The 15040-nt window shown below is 46.7% G+C and overlaps 1 protein-coding gene across 1 annotated transcript in view; it reads left to right on the forward strand.

The window, feature by feature from the left end:
- STAG3 (STAG3 cohesin complex component) overlaps window positions 1-15040 on the forward strand; it is a 1294449-nt gene that overhangs the window by 542018 nt on the left and 737391 nt on the right. Inside the window, exon 12 of the mRNA XM_086945989.1 lies at window positions 12762-12860. Coding sequence (XP_086802115.1) covers window positions 12762-12860 — 99 coding nt within the window. The remainder of the gene's footprint in view (window positions 1-12761; window positions 12861-15040) is intronic.

The raw sequence follows: 15040 nt of genomic DNA on the forward strand, positions 1-15040 counted from the left end.
TAGAAGCTGTCATCCTCCTGCCGAGAATCCTTGCGGTGTGTTCGGCGATCGAGTCCAGGGAAAGAGATACCAACCTCTCTCATTCTAAGGTATGGAGCTGATTAGAACCTAGAGAAATCTTTGGCAGTTCTTGGCAAAACTAAACCTTATGCTAAGGCAGCACCTACTTCTTCCCTGGTACTAGTTCTAGGTTAGGTACATTGGGTTAGGCATATTTTAGAATCACCAGTTGAGTAGTTTAGCCTGTTATTTATGTATGTATTTGAATGAATATGTGATAGCCACAAAACCATGCTATTACAATTTTATTTGATCTTACTGCTAACGTTGTACATGTTATACTTCACATTCTGTATAACAATTGTAGCAGTTTATATCTCTTGCATGAGAAATAAAACTGTTCAATAAATCCTTTTATTGAAACGCCTGTCTCACTATTTCTGTGCAACTCTGTAGAAACTAAGCATGCACGATTGGGGTGAAATAGTTATCCATTGTTTCCACGACTCTGAAGATATTGTTCCGGTTCTAGGGGAAACAAAGTTGTCATGTTTATGCGGTTGTCAGAGACTAATCCCTTCTTGTTTATTTGAGAAAGTTTCTAGTGACATCTGCGTTAGCTGGCACACACACAATTAAGTTTAATATACTCGATAGAGACATACGGACCTCACTCCTATGTCAAATTTATAGTGTATATTATTCCAATGCGCTGAGCCTATTGGGAATATAGGAACTACACTACAGGCTGAGGCTTTAGGCCTTGAGCTTCCTACGGTGGCTGTCAGGACTAACCTCCTGACTGAGGCGCTTCAGCCGGCAGCGGCCTCTTCGGAGCCCCTGTTACACTTTAATGAGGCCCTCACAAACATCCTTCTGGGCACTTGGTTCAAGCCCAGCACAGGTGCACCTGTGGATAGAATGATTGCCCGACGCCACCGCCCGGGCGACCCCATTTTCCTCTCCCAACACCCTACCCCGAGAGCTTGGTGGTCCAAGCCTCAACAAAGGCGTATTCCCTTCTGCTCCCCCAGATAGGGAATCCAGGAAGCCAGACCATCTTGGCAAGAAGATGTTTTCTTTTGCCAGCTTAGGATTGTGGTCGGTGAACACTGCATGTCTCTTGGGCCGTTACACCCACTCTATGTGGGACACGGTTGCGCAAGTGCTGCCACAGTGCCTGGAGGAGTTCCGGGCCGGACTGTCCTGTGCTGTCACAGAGGCTAGAGACGGAGCAAAGTACGCCATTAGATATGGGCTGGATACTGTTGACTCGCTGGGTAGTATGATTTATACGTCAGACTTGAGGCGCTATGCCTGGCTGAGGTCCACTGGCTTCTTTGGGTATGTCCAATCGACCCTTTTGGACATGCCTTTTGATGGCCGTTGCCTGTTTGGCGACAAGGCAGACAATAAGCTTGAGCGCTTCAAGAACTCTAGAGCTACGGCCAGATCTTTGGGCCTCGCTGCCACCCCTCTCCTCATTCAGTCTGTCTTTTACCCCTTTCGTGGCTACGGAAGGAGTGCCCAATCACGTTACACCAAGGGCCACAGGCCGGCTCAAGCTACCTAGCCTCTGCGCCGCCGGGGACGTGGGACCCAGCATTGTGAGTCTAGGGCCCTGCGGGCGGGCCAGTCCACCAATGCCCACTCTGCAGCCGCCTCCAAACCTTCCTAGTCTGACCTTTTAGAGCCACCAGTTCCCAGTGGGTGGCAGGATCCGCCATCACCTCCCCCACTGGCACATCATCACATCAGACAGGTAGGTTTTGCAGATTGTCCGAAGGGGCTACATTTTCCCTTTGAGACTACCCCTCCCTCCATGCCACTAACACTCCATTACATGTCTGAGAATCACTTGGCCCTTCTCCATCTGGAAGTTAAGGCTCTCTTGGCCAAGGGAGCTATCGAGCCAGTCCCTGTGCCAGAAGTAGGTCGTGGTTGTTACTCCCACTACTTCCTGGTACCTAAGAAGGACAAAGGTCTGCATCCAATCTTGGATCTCAGGGACATCAACCGCTTCCTCCAGAAGGAGAAATTCAAAATGTTGACATTAGTCCAGATCCTGTCTGCCCTCGACCCCGGATGGTAGCGTTGGACTTCCAGGATGCTTACTTCCACATCTGCTTCCTGCCAGCCCACAGGAGTTACCTACGGTTCCCGGTAGGCCACAAGTATTTTCAGTTTACAGTGCTCCCCTTTGGCCTTAGCAGTGCCCCTCGGGTGATGGCGGTGGTCGCTGCTCATCTGCGCAGATCAGGGGGTTCCAGTCTTCCCCTTTCTCAATGACTGGCTGTTGAAGGCGGGCTCGCCCCAGGCTGTCTTCTCCCACCTCCAGACTAAGGCAGACTGCTTACACTCGCTGGGTTCACTATTAGTGTGCTGAAGTCACACCTTATTCCCTCTCAGAAGCTTTCATCTGAGCAGTTCTGGATATAGCACAGTTTAGGGCTTATCCTCCTGAGCAGCGAGTCTGAAATATTTGGGCTATGATACAGATGTTTCATCCTCTGTCCTTGATTTCGGTGAGAATGACCCCGAGGCTGCTGGGCCTCATGGCCTCCTGGATCCTGCTGGTGGATCATGTCAGGTGGCATCTGCGGGCTCTGCAGTGGAACCTGAAGTTCCATTAAGCGCAGCATCAGGGGAATCTTTCCGATTGCGTCCATATCTCGGAAGGCACAGCACACCAATTGCAGTGGTGGCTAACGGACCATGATTGGGTCAACGGCAGATCCCTCTCCCTTCCCCAACCAGAGTTCACAGTGGTGACGGATGCATCACTCCTGGGTTGGGGCATGTGAGAAGTTGGCCTGATATATGCTGACCACTTATTGATGATTAAGTTAAAGACAAACTTTATTGGAAGCTATCCTAGTGGTAGCTAGGGAGGCCAGCCTTCAGGCTAAGTCTCGAAGGAATGTAAAGCAGCTTGTTTTACCAGATCAGAACCTCCTGAATGATGAAATGAAAGGAGAACCACACAAGGAATATATAATACATATGTATTTGTTACTAAACACTCTCTACTAACCTCTTTATGAGATAAGAGAACAAAGCACACAATATTAAATTACTAGAACAACAGTAGATAGCACAGTACACAGTGGGCTCCAGGGGGAGAAACCATATAATAAAGTGGTATAACAACCACAACTTGACTAGACCGAGTACCAAGAGCACGTAGAATCGCTTGGACCCCAAGGAACCACTCAAGGTAGTAATACAGGAGATCCTCGGAGGACGGGTGCAGTGTGAGAACACAGGCGCGAGCTCGGTACAACTCTATGGGAAAGTCATTGTTGCAATTTTAAAGATTAAGGACACTTAGGAGAGGACTTTAAGCAAACCCTTTCAAACATTGAAGGTTCTAAGGCCAGCACCCTTGTGAGCACTGGAGTATGTGTGTTACCTAACCCAGGGGAGCCGGGTGCATAGGTGTCAAGTGATTTCGGGAATCTGTGTCGTTTTCAATGGTGTGAAGAGGAAAAGTGTCTGGTGAAATCCAAGCCTGGATTCGAGGTGATAAGAACATGAAAGCAGAGGGGACAGAGTCTGGGTCACTTCAGGTTGACCAGGGGCTCGGTAGACGAATGCCCACCGATGACGGGTGCTTCAGGTGAGATGATGCGATGCTTGACTCTGCTGCCACGGGGACCAGGAGACGACGCCGACGCCCAAAGTCCGGCAGTGATCTGTCCCACGAAGGATGTCGAGTGCTGGGCGGGGTGTGCCATGGCAACTGCAACCCACGAGGTCAGTGGAAATCAGCTTTGGTGAGGACCAGCAAGGTCCTGAGTACTCTTCAAGCAATGGAGAGACAGGGCACGTCTGGAGCAATCAGGAAAGTCCATGAAAAGTCAGTTACCTTCACAGGGACCTACAATCCAACGGAATAGGGATCGCAAAGAGACCTCGAGATGAATCACGAAATACCAGCCCACGGAACACTAGTGGAGTGTAGGCCGGAAATCTTCGGTGGAAACACTGCTCTGAGTCAGGACTACAAGTAGCCCAAAGCACAGCCTCAGAGAGTGCCGAAAAGCATATGATGATGCAAAAGTACACGGTACACATGGGTTCGGATTGCACAGTCCCCACGAGGGATACATGCCTCAGAATAGCTGAGAGCGCATATCAACCTCAGACACCTCGGAAAACCACCTCCTGTGTTGCAGAAATCTTCGGAGTCCTCAGGAGCTTCGGAGATGCAAACTGGTCATATGCATTTAGGTGCCTGCTTAACAGGGGAGTAATTCCTTTTCTCCAGGGGAGATTCTTTAGTGATCCAGCATTGTGCAGATCATCGAAGTACTTGGTTTCTGTAGCAGAGTTTAGTACAGATAAAATCAGAAGTCCTGTTGTCCTGTACTTTATACCCAAAGAAGGGGTGGGACAAACTCTGGGGACCCACCTATGGGGGGTCAGGATAGAGGGGTGGCTATACCAATGTCATTTGTCCCGTTTTGTGCCACAGCTGGAGCAAATTTCATAGCGAATTTCAAGACCTCGTCCTCTCCTAAGCAGCCTGAGGACAATCTAGAGGCTATCTGTCACAACTTGACAACAAAATTTGAGAGAGCTATTGAAGTTACTGCACCGGCACGAAGGGTGAAAATTGTGTATAAGGGAATAGAGGCTCCATGGTTCAATGATACTTAGGTTAAAGAAGCGAGCCTTGCATAAAACTGAGAGAGCCTGGCGTCGAGAGTATGAACCTCTGTATGTGCAGGAAATTGCTCTCTAGAAACAGGCAATTTTGTCTAGGAAAGCGGAATTTTATGAGGACAGAATCGCGGCGGCTAGAGACCCCCAGAAGGAGATCTTCAAAGTCCTGACAGAACTAAGGAAAAACAAAGAGCAGAGCCCCTCGTTCACACAGGACGATTGTCAAAAATCTAAGGCTTTCTTCTCTAATAAAATATTGGATCTCCTAACAGAAATTTCTCACACCCCAAGACTTGTCACCAGGCCCAAGTCATTCTTGTGGCTCCGGACTGGGCACGAAGAATCTGGTATCTTGAGCTCTTGAACATTGCCAAAGATCCTCCGCACACACTGCCTCTTCGGGAGGATCTTCTGTCCCTGCAGCAGGGAACGCTCCTCCACTCGAACCTGTCCAACCACCACCTCCTTGTGTGGAGATTGAGCGGCGACAGTTGACAACATTCGAACTTCCTCCCGAAGTCTGTAATGTCATCTTGGCAGCCAGGCATCCCTCTACGAACACAGTATACGCCTGAAGATAGAACACATTTGTTGTATGGTGCGCAGCAAAGACTGTGCATTCCTGTCTGCCCCTCTTGCCGAGGTTCTCCTTTTCATCCTTTTTTGGCCCAGCAGGGCTCTGCTTTGGGCACCCTTAAAGGCTATCTTTGGCCATTTTGGCCTTTCTTCACCTTACTGATCAGCCTTCTCTTTTCAAGTCCCCTATTTTATATAAATTTTTTAAGGGCATTACTCAAATCAAAATAAGCTTTATTCGGTTTTTTGTTTAAAACCATAAAAGCAGCAAGAAAACAATACAAAGATGTATAAAGGAACCAACTATTAAAAGCAAACTAAAATCAATTTGGCAATTCAGCTGAAAGAAAAAGGTACATGCAAAATCAAGAAAAGGGTAGAGGGTTAGTAGCATAAGATTCATGGCATCCCCTTTCACCAAGAATTGTGGTTCCATGTCATTTGCCTTAGGGACGGATAGGGTCGGGGGCCGGGATAGAAATCGTACAAGTCCCAGATGCGAATGGGGCCATCTCCCTCTTTGGGTTGGGAAGATCGCAGATAGGGGACAATGTTCATACTCTTGAATTTAATTAAAATAAGGTCGCCCGGGATGTCTTTGGGCCACGTACCTAGCCACCCCACCCTCCTGACACTCAAGATGCCTCCATCTAAGGCAGATGGCAGTGGTCTGTCTTGTTTTAGCCAGGAAATGGCTTTGTTTAACAGGTCCTGGTGAGTTTCAAATTTGCCCTGACTAGGTGCAGGGACCCCAGAGAGAACAGTCTTGTAAGGGGCAGCTTCTGGAGGTAGGTTAATCCGATTCCTGCTTTCAAGTGCGGTCCTGGAAGCTCTATGGGGTACAGGTACGGAGTTAAAAGTAATGTTCCGGCTTCTTGGATTGGGTATAGACATGAGGGGTTCAAGAGTTTGAGCTTTCGTGCGTGTCGTGGGCTTGAACTTTTCATTGTTACTGGGGAGAATAGGGTGAATGGGTGTAACAGTTATTTCAGTTGGAGTATGGTTCCTTTGTATTGTATTTTCGATACTGGTCCACCTGTCTCCCAGATTATTGATTTTAGTGACCAGGGGTGATAATGCAGTTATTAACAGTTGCTCGATCTGGGCCAGTAAGGTCAATTGAAGTGGTGATACTGAGTCAGGTATTCTGTTCACAGCCTCAATCGGCAATAATATAGGTGGGTTGGAGGGAGATAGTGAGGGGCTAGTGCACATTTTGTCGGAATTCTCAGTGTCATTGTCATTTTCCTCAGCAGCATCTCTACCCACTATAGGGGGGGTAGATACATCCTGGACGTAGTTCGTACCACACGGGGCATTCAGCTCCTCCCAGATGGACATGATGTAAAACAGTACAGTGTGGGATCAAAAATGATAAGATACAATAAAACAACTCGGTACCTCCACCTTCGTAGTAGCCAAGAGGGGTGGCCTTAAGCGCACCTCCGGGGGCGGGACAGGATGCGCGCCTTCCTCGGCGCAAGCGGTGCTGGGAAATGTAGTTCCCGATCTGCCGCCTCGCCGCGATGGTCGGGAAGCGGCAGGCAGCAGGGAGGCTGAAAGTCCGGTGGCAACAGGGAAGCAGCGCTCGGGCTGCGGCAGTCAGAAACCCAAAAGGTGACCTCCCAGGTCAGTAGCAATCACGGGTCCCCCGCTCCCCCGGGGCTCGCGCTGGCCTTAAGCGCACCTCCAGGGGCGGGACAGGATGCGCGCCTTCCTAGGCGCAAGCGGTGCTGGGAAATGTAGTCCCCGATCTGCCGCCTCGCCGCGATGGGGCGGGAAGCGGCAGGCAGCAGGGAGGCTGAAAGTCCGGTGGCAACAGGGAAGCAGCGCTCGGGCTGCGGCAGTCAGAAGCCCAAAAGGTGACCTCCCAGGTCAGTAGCAATCACGGGCATTACTCACCTCTTTCCACCTTTTCCTTTCGTAATGCCCCAGTGGGACTTGAATCTGGTCTTAACTTACCTTATGTGTGCTCCCTTCGAGCCCATTCATAATTGTCCCCTCAGACTCTTGGTTTTAAAAACTGCTTTTTCTGGTTGTCATCACTTCTGCTCGCAGGACAAGGTACCACTGCTTTGGGGCTAATTGAAAACGTGCGCTATCGCCATCACTATTTTAGCTGATATTTTATTTTAAACATTTTCTGTGTTTATGTTAATTTGCCACCATTCGCCTACTCTCATTTAAAAAAACTATACTCACCTGCTGCTTGAGCGGGATCTTTAGTTCATTTCACCCGATTTTGAGCGCCATCTTAGGGGAAGGACTTGCCATTTGCAGGCGGCATCTTGGGAGCGCTCTAGTGGCGAGGCGGCCACACTTGTCAACTATTTAAGTCAGACAATGCAAGCGCACAGCGGGCGCACCGGAGGCGCGCCAGAGACAAGCCCGTCTGCGCCCGTCCACGCCCAGCTGGGGCCAGGGGCCACAATACCTGGCCCTCACATCTCGTACTCTAGGTCAGTGCTCATGACATTAAATCAGGGTGAATCACAGCCCAGCCATCGGACTATCATGGACTTAAGGCCGGAAGGGTTGCTTAACCCTTCATGTACCGCCCCGAAATATGGGACTACTAGAAAGTCCCCAGCAGAGAGGCACAATTTTGCATTACTTAACAACCGTTCTCTTCAAAAACATAATCTGGAGATTTTTTCGCTACTTCAGAAAGGGGAATTGGATATCTTGGGAGTCACTGAGACATGGCTTGAAGAATCCTCTACTCCTTATCTGGTGGCATCTCTACCATCAAACTTTGTCGCCATTCATAAAAATCGAAAAGGCACCATGAAAGGGGGGGAGTTGCTTTCCTATATAACAGCTGCATTAAAGCAGAAAGGATTTGCGTAAAAAGTCTGGAGGATGCAGATTTCTAGGGGTCAAATTCCATTCTGCCACTGAATGTTTGGTAATACTCCTAGTCTACCGGCCCCCACGAACTTCACCAGGTTTCACTGACTCCTTCCTTGAACTAGTTCATGACCTCCGGTCACGTTATAGAAGATTGATGGTAATGGGAGATTTCAACTTTCATTGGGAGAAATCTCCTAAAGACTGTCAGGCAAACCAGCTAGAGGAGGCGATGACCTCACTTGGTCTTGTTCAACAGGTAGTGGGCCCGACACATAAGAGAGGCTATACCTTACATTTAATCTGGATGACTGCCCCAGAGTTGAGCCCAATTGTTATTTCACCTTGCTCATGGTCAGATCACCATCTATTGCAGGGCCAGCTTGCTGTTCTAGGGCAAGGGGGAAAGCCAGCTTCGGGGTGGAAAGTCTTAAGGAGCTGGAACAAGATCGGAGCGGGGGATTTCATAGCGAATTTCAAGACCTCGTCCTCTCCTAAGCAGCCTGAGGACAATCTAGAGGCTATCTGTCACAACTTGACGACAAAATTTGAGAGAGCTATTGAAGTTACTGCACCGGCACGAAGGGTGAAAATTGTGGATAAGGGAATAGAGGCTCCATGGTTCAATGATACTTAGGTTAAAGAAGCGAGCCTTGCATAAAACTGAGAGAGCCTGGCGTCGAGAGTATGAACCTCTGTATGTGCAGGAAATTGCTCTCTAGAAACAGGCAATTTTGTCTAGGAAAGCGGAATTTTATGAGGACAGAATCGCGGCGGCTAGAGACCCCCAGAAGGAGATCTTCAAAGTCCTGACAGAACTAAGGAAAAACAAAGAGCAGAGCCCCTCGTTCACACAGGACGATTGTCAAAAATCTAAGGCTTTCTTCTCTAATAAAATATTGGATCTCCTAGCAGAAATTTCTCACACCCCAAGACTTGACTGTCCGCCTCAATTTACCCCGACAGCCCCGTTGATTGCCCACCACCTGAGAACACTGCCCCCGATCACAAAGGAACTGTTGGCAAGTCTAACGGGGAGAGTAAAGTCAGGGTCTTTGGCGGATCCGTTCCCCCCCAGGATATTCAAGCTAGCACTACCAGGAATAGAGGATGATGTCCTTTCCCTCCTCAATAGCTCCTTGGAAACAGGACAGGTCCCCACCAATTTTAAGGAGGCACGCTTGATTCCACTATTGAAGAAGCCTGGTGCAGACGCTAAGATCTTGAAAAAGTTTAGGCCTATCTCCCAGCTGCCTTTCCTAGCAAACATTTTGGAACAACATGTTCTAATATATCTTTCCGGCCACCTTGAAAATAACGGGCTGCTAGAACTGAATCAGGCGGGTTTTTGAGCCCGTCATAGTACGGAGCTGGTGATGCTGTTGGTACTTGATGATTTGAGATGTAGAGCAGATAAAAAGATCCCGGGCGCCCTGGTGCTGTTAGACCTCTCTGCTGCATTTGACACGGTTAACCATGGATAACTGTTGTCGCGGTTGGGGGACTTCGGCATCCAGGGAACTGTGCACGCCTGGTTAACCTCTTTTCTTCAAAATCGCTCACAGAGAGTACAACTGGCAGACCTGGTGTCGTCAGTTGGTATTTCTTGTGGAGTCCCCCAAGGCTCGGCACTCTCACCACTCCTTTTCAACGTGTATCTGCAACTGTTGATTTCGGCACTAAATCAGATGGAATGCCAAATTTATAATTATGCAGATGACACTGATTGTCATCCTAATTGACGATTCACCTTTGGCACTTGTGAGATTGCAAAACATCTTGAAATACAGGGTCAACTGGATGTCCGCTAATTCCTTAAAGATAAATCCAGATAAAACTGAGGTGCTGCCGATTACCATCTCTGGCAGCCCCTGGAATGATCTATTCTGGCCTAAGGAATTGGGACCCTCTCCAGAACCAGCAGTGACAGTGAAAAGTCCGGGTATCTACATAGATGGCAAATTGACTAGATAAAACAAGTATCTTCAGTCGTCTTAACTTGTGTATGTCTTTTGGGACAACTCCGGAGAATCTCTCAACTTCTGACCCTGGCAACCCTTAGACATGCAGTACAGCCATGATTTTGTCGCGCCTAGATTATGGTAACTCGCTGTATGCTGGCCATCCCCAACAACAGCTTATTAGGCTACAAACAGTCATGAATGATGCAGCCAGACTGGTCTTTAAAAAACCTAGGAGGACACATGTTACACCTTTGTTGCACAAGCTCCACTCGCTGCCAATCAGGCGAAGAATAATGTTTAAGGGCCTTTGTATTACACATAAAGACTTATATGGAAATGCGCCAAGATATATCAAGGCGCGTTTGGTCCCATATGTCCCGAGTAGGGCACTCTGCTCGACAGATGCCACCCTTCTGGTCTGCCCCCGTTTCAGACTATTAACTATGGGAGGGCGTGCTTTCTCCAATGCGATCCCAGTGGCCTAGAGCAACCTGCCAATACATCTGCGCAAGGAACCAAGTCTCTTGCCTTTCAGGAAGATGCTCAAAACCGTGCTCTTCCGGGAGGCTTGGGGCTCGTCCTATTGTGTTCTGGCCCTGTGAATATTCAGTATGTACTTCTGGACAAGCGCTTAGAGACCTCTGGGTGATAAGGCGCTATATAAATCTAAATAAATAAAAGGTGAGTGAGCTGCAAGCTCTATTTTCGAGACCTCCTTTCCTTGCTGTCCATCTGGACAAGGTTGTCCTTCGAAGTAGGCCTTATTTTCTACCCAAAGTGGTTACCTCTTTCTATATGGGACAGACCATCAATTTACCCACCTTCTTCCAGCATCCTTCCAAGGAGGAGGAAAGACTCCCCCGCCTTGATCCAAAACGTACATTATCATTTTATCAGGATCTCACAAAATAATTCCGGGTTGACTATCAACTCTTTGTGGGCTATGTGGGTGCCAAGAAAGGTTGGGCTGTGCAAAAACAAATCATCTCTCAATGGGTCGTCCTTTGCATTAAGATCTGCTATTCCTTGGCGAGAAAGGAACCTCCGGTAGGACTGCGCGCCCATTTCAACAGGGCGACAGCAGCCACTACTGCTTTGAGACGTGGAGTCCCCCTCAGTGACATCTGCCAGGCAGCCACATCGCTGCACTCATTCACTAAACATTATTGGCTGGATAGTCAAGTCCGGAGAGACGGCTTCTTTCTGGTGTGAATTTAGTTTGCAGACCCAACTCCGGGGGTTGGCATTACTGGGGTATCCATTCTAAGGTAAGTAATGTTGAACTAATAGTCTTTCGATAAGAACAAGTTACTTACCTTCTGTAACGATATATCTGTAAGAGACCTATATTAGTTATAGATTCCTTACTGCCCTACCGATCCTCCCCGTTATGCGAACTGACTTCTAGAATAAGGGACTCCCTTTCTGGGCCCTAGTTTTGTGCACCAGTGGTCCGTGTTATGCATGGCTCTACACTTATGGCGTGGAATGTCCTGTAAAAAAACTGACGTCCGCTTGCAGGGGCGGCGTCTAAGTAGATACCGTGATATCATCCTGGCGATCACTACGTTGACGACGAATGCAGAGTCAACTGATGCCACATACCGACGCGCAGGGGTACTGCTGAAAAAAAAATTCTCTGCATTCATTCTGATGCCTGGGGGTAATTCTAAGGTAAGGAATCTATTACGAATATGTCTCTTACAGATATCGTTACCGAAGGTAAGTAACTTGTTCTTCAAGCCCATATCCTAGATACAGCATGTCTCAAAGAGAGCGCCCAAGCATTGCCTTTTGGAGACCTAAAAAGCACTCTTTCTGGATCAAGATCTAGCTTTCTGGCAAATTTTGGTGGTTTTCTGTTCAGCGGTTGTGTCTGTAGTAATGTCTAAAATCTCTATGGAAAATTCCATGAGTGAAAATCGTTTTTGGACCCCCCTTTTTTTCAGCCCCCGCTTGATGCATAACCCCAAAACTTTCCGGGCAGCAGCTTACATGAGTGGCTAATTAGTTGTTAAATATTTGTGAAGGTTAGTGAAACAGCGCTATACTTATTAGCAAAATAAAAAGCGCTTTTTCTATGGACATTAGGTCCTAACTATAACTACCTACTGGTGACCGCAAGTACATTTTACAAGCTCACACACACACGCTTCTTTTATGAGGGGTTGTCAAGGTATTGGGACAAAACCGGTTCTGTTATGATGTAAATATACTCATAAATATGAGTGATATTTGAGCACATTCCTGGCATTTGTGCAGTAAGTCGGGCAGCATACCTAGTCTGTTCTGGGTATCCAATGTATAATTCATGGAATTAAGTTACTTCTAAGGAATGTCTGTTGAGTCCACTTATGTTAGTTTTGTGTTGGTATACCCATCCTTGTTCCTATGTGATTTTTGTTGGAATTCAACTAATCAAATGCCACCCATTCCGAGTATCTTGAGAATGGTTGTGATCTAGAAAAGGATTTGGTCATTTTAGTAGTTATGACACCATCTAATGTTCCTACGATGTTCACGGATGTGGACATGGATCTTTCTAGAGATCATGCCAATGTTCAATGTGTTAATGTAGCTTTTGATCCCTTTGTGATTAGTGTAAAGTGTTTGGAAATAAAGAAGTATGCAGAATCATCACAGCAATCATTGTGCCAAAGATAATAACAAAATTGAAGTAACACTTAATTTCTTGTTCACCAGCAAGGACATGTGCGTCTCACTTGCCTGAAAGCATTGCAGGGCCTGTACAGCCAAAAGGATATGGCAGGGAAACTAGAGCTGTTTACCAGTCGCTTTAAGGTGAGATTTTAATATCATTGCAAAGAAGATATTAGGATCAAGCTTCAGATTGTGAATTTTTATAATTAAAGTTGGCTATTGATGATAATGATGATGATGGTCTTAATTAGTACTTTAATGTATGGGAATAAATCGGCACAAGCTTGGAATTTCTATGGCAAATTGTTTGGATTATATCAATTGGTAAATTAAATCTTATTCTTGTAGGAGAGTCTTACATTCTACTAGTTGATACACTGAAATGATCCCTTCTAGGTGAGGTGTAGGCTTTTTGGCAAATGACTAATTCTGAGTGGAAATCCAGGTTTCTATATGTATATGGAGCACAGTTGCCTGGAAATTAAAAATTCACTCTGGCATAATTGGTGAATGCAGAGAATATATGATAAGCTTTCTGTAGTTGAGGTTTAAACTCCTGCTTTTGGGTGAGAGTGGGAAAGGAGTATATCCGGCGCTCTTGCTTCCGGGATGGAGAGCATTTCAAGGCCAGTTAAACCCTAGGCTGCAGGGGTAATTCCCCCGCTGTGCTGGGGTTCGGGGGCGCGCACAGCACCCCGGAGCTCGTGGCAAGCTTAGCTCGTCATGAGCCACGGTGGCCGTGTGTTCATGACGAGCCACACCTGTTTCCTCGGAACGCTCAGCACAGCAGGGCAATTAGCCCTACGTGTGAGCGTTCTTACCGTTATGACGAGCTCAGCTCGTCATGAGCACATGGGAACCATGGCTCATGACGAGCTGAGCTAGTCATGAGCATGGGAGGGGTTAAAGGAATTCCATAGACTGCAGAACACCATTACTTCAACAAAAGGGTGTTTTAAACAAAAAGGTAAGAATACTAGAGCTTATGATGCTTCCACCTGATTGATTGACTGATACATTGCTGCTAGCCTGGAGCTTATGTTTTTGGTTTAGTTAAGTATTGTTCTTTGGGAGAAAACACTTCTGGAATTTTTCAAATGCTACTGTTGATGCACAGTAACAGCACCTAAAAAGTCAATGCGAAAATTGTAACATTTGTTCTTCTAGTTCATATCGCTCATTGTAATCAGTTCAGCACTGAAATCTACTATGAAAAAACTAAACTATGAAAAACTATGAAAAAAAACTATGTTGTGAATTGGAATCGGATATATTTGATGGAGGCATTTGTGCAGGCTGCCCTTTTATTTTGTTCTCATCTTTGTTCTTATCTTTGTTCATTGTGTTTGAAAAAGAAAAATGACAATACATTTTTCACGTCCTCACTGTCTCAGGGCTGTGACTTCAACTACAGGAAAGAGAACTAAGACAGACAAACCAAAAGATTCATACAAAGGCATACTGATTAATAAAATTCTGGCATATTTAGGACATCTACCTATTGGATTCAAGGCTTTTTCTAATCTGTGAGATACACAAACAATCCACCTTTGCCTGGCCAAAAGAATTGCATCTGGGCTGAACATTTTTCAGAATCATGAATCCTATTTTGTTTCATTAATTCCCTAACATTGAACTGGTAGAAAATGGTACTGGGTGATTTGGAACAGTTTAGATTATTGTGCCTTCTGGGATATAGTGAAGGGTATACTCAGATGTGAGTCCCTTGCTCACTGCACCATCAGGATTCAAGCAAGCAGGGCTGAAGACGGCTGTAATGCCAGAAACCGGTCCCCGGAAGCTTGTTTCCTTTCCAGTAAAAGAATTGGCTTGGTTGTTTGGTCTGCCCTGTTCCCATGATGCACTGGGCCAGGGACAGACTAATTTGCATGTAGCCAGGTTCTGAGCTGGGATGGTGCAGTGAGCTAAAAAACGGTGATGGATCAAGCCCTGATCTGTTGACTGGGTACGAGTGTTCTGCTTAATTCAGATACTCTGTCCATCACCACCCCCTTTTCTGAATCGTTCTGGGATATAGTGAGGCAAAGATATACATGTTGTCAGACAGGAGGCAGATTGGTGATTGCAAGTAGTGGTTGCACAGCAATCTAGATTGCTCACTTTTCACAAGGATTGACTTCTTTGCGGTACGATGTTGTGCTAATATAAAATGCATAGGGAAAAACTGATTTATAACAAATCCTAATCTCTAAAGATTTGTGATAAAGCTTACATGGAACTAGAGTATAGAACATTGACCTATTCACATATCTCCTGCTATTTTCCTTGTCTCCGTAAGGGTCTGTGGTTTGACCATCAAT

The sequence above is a fragment of the Lissotriton vulgaris genome, chromosome 12 (genome assembly GCF_964263255.1).
Source record: "Lissotriton vulgaris chromosome 12, aLisVul1.2, whole genome shotgun sequence".
Taxonomy (NCBI): Eukaryota; Metazoa; Chordata; class Amphibia; order Caudata; family Salamandridae; genus Lissotriton; species Lissotriton vulgaris.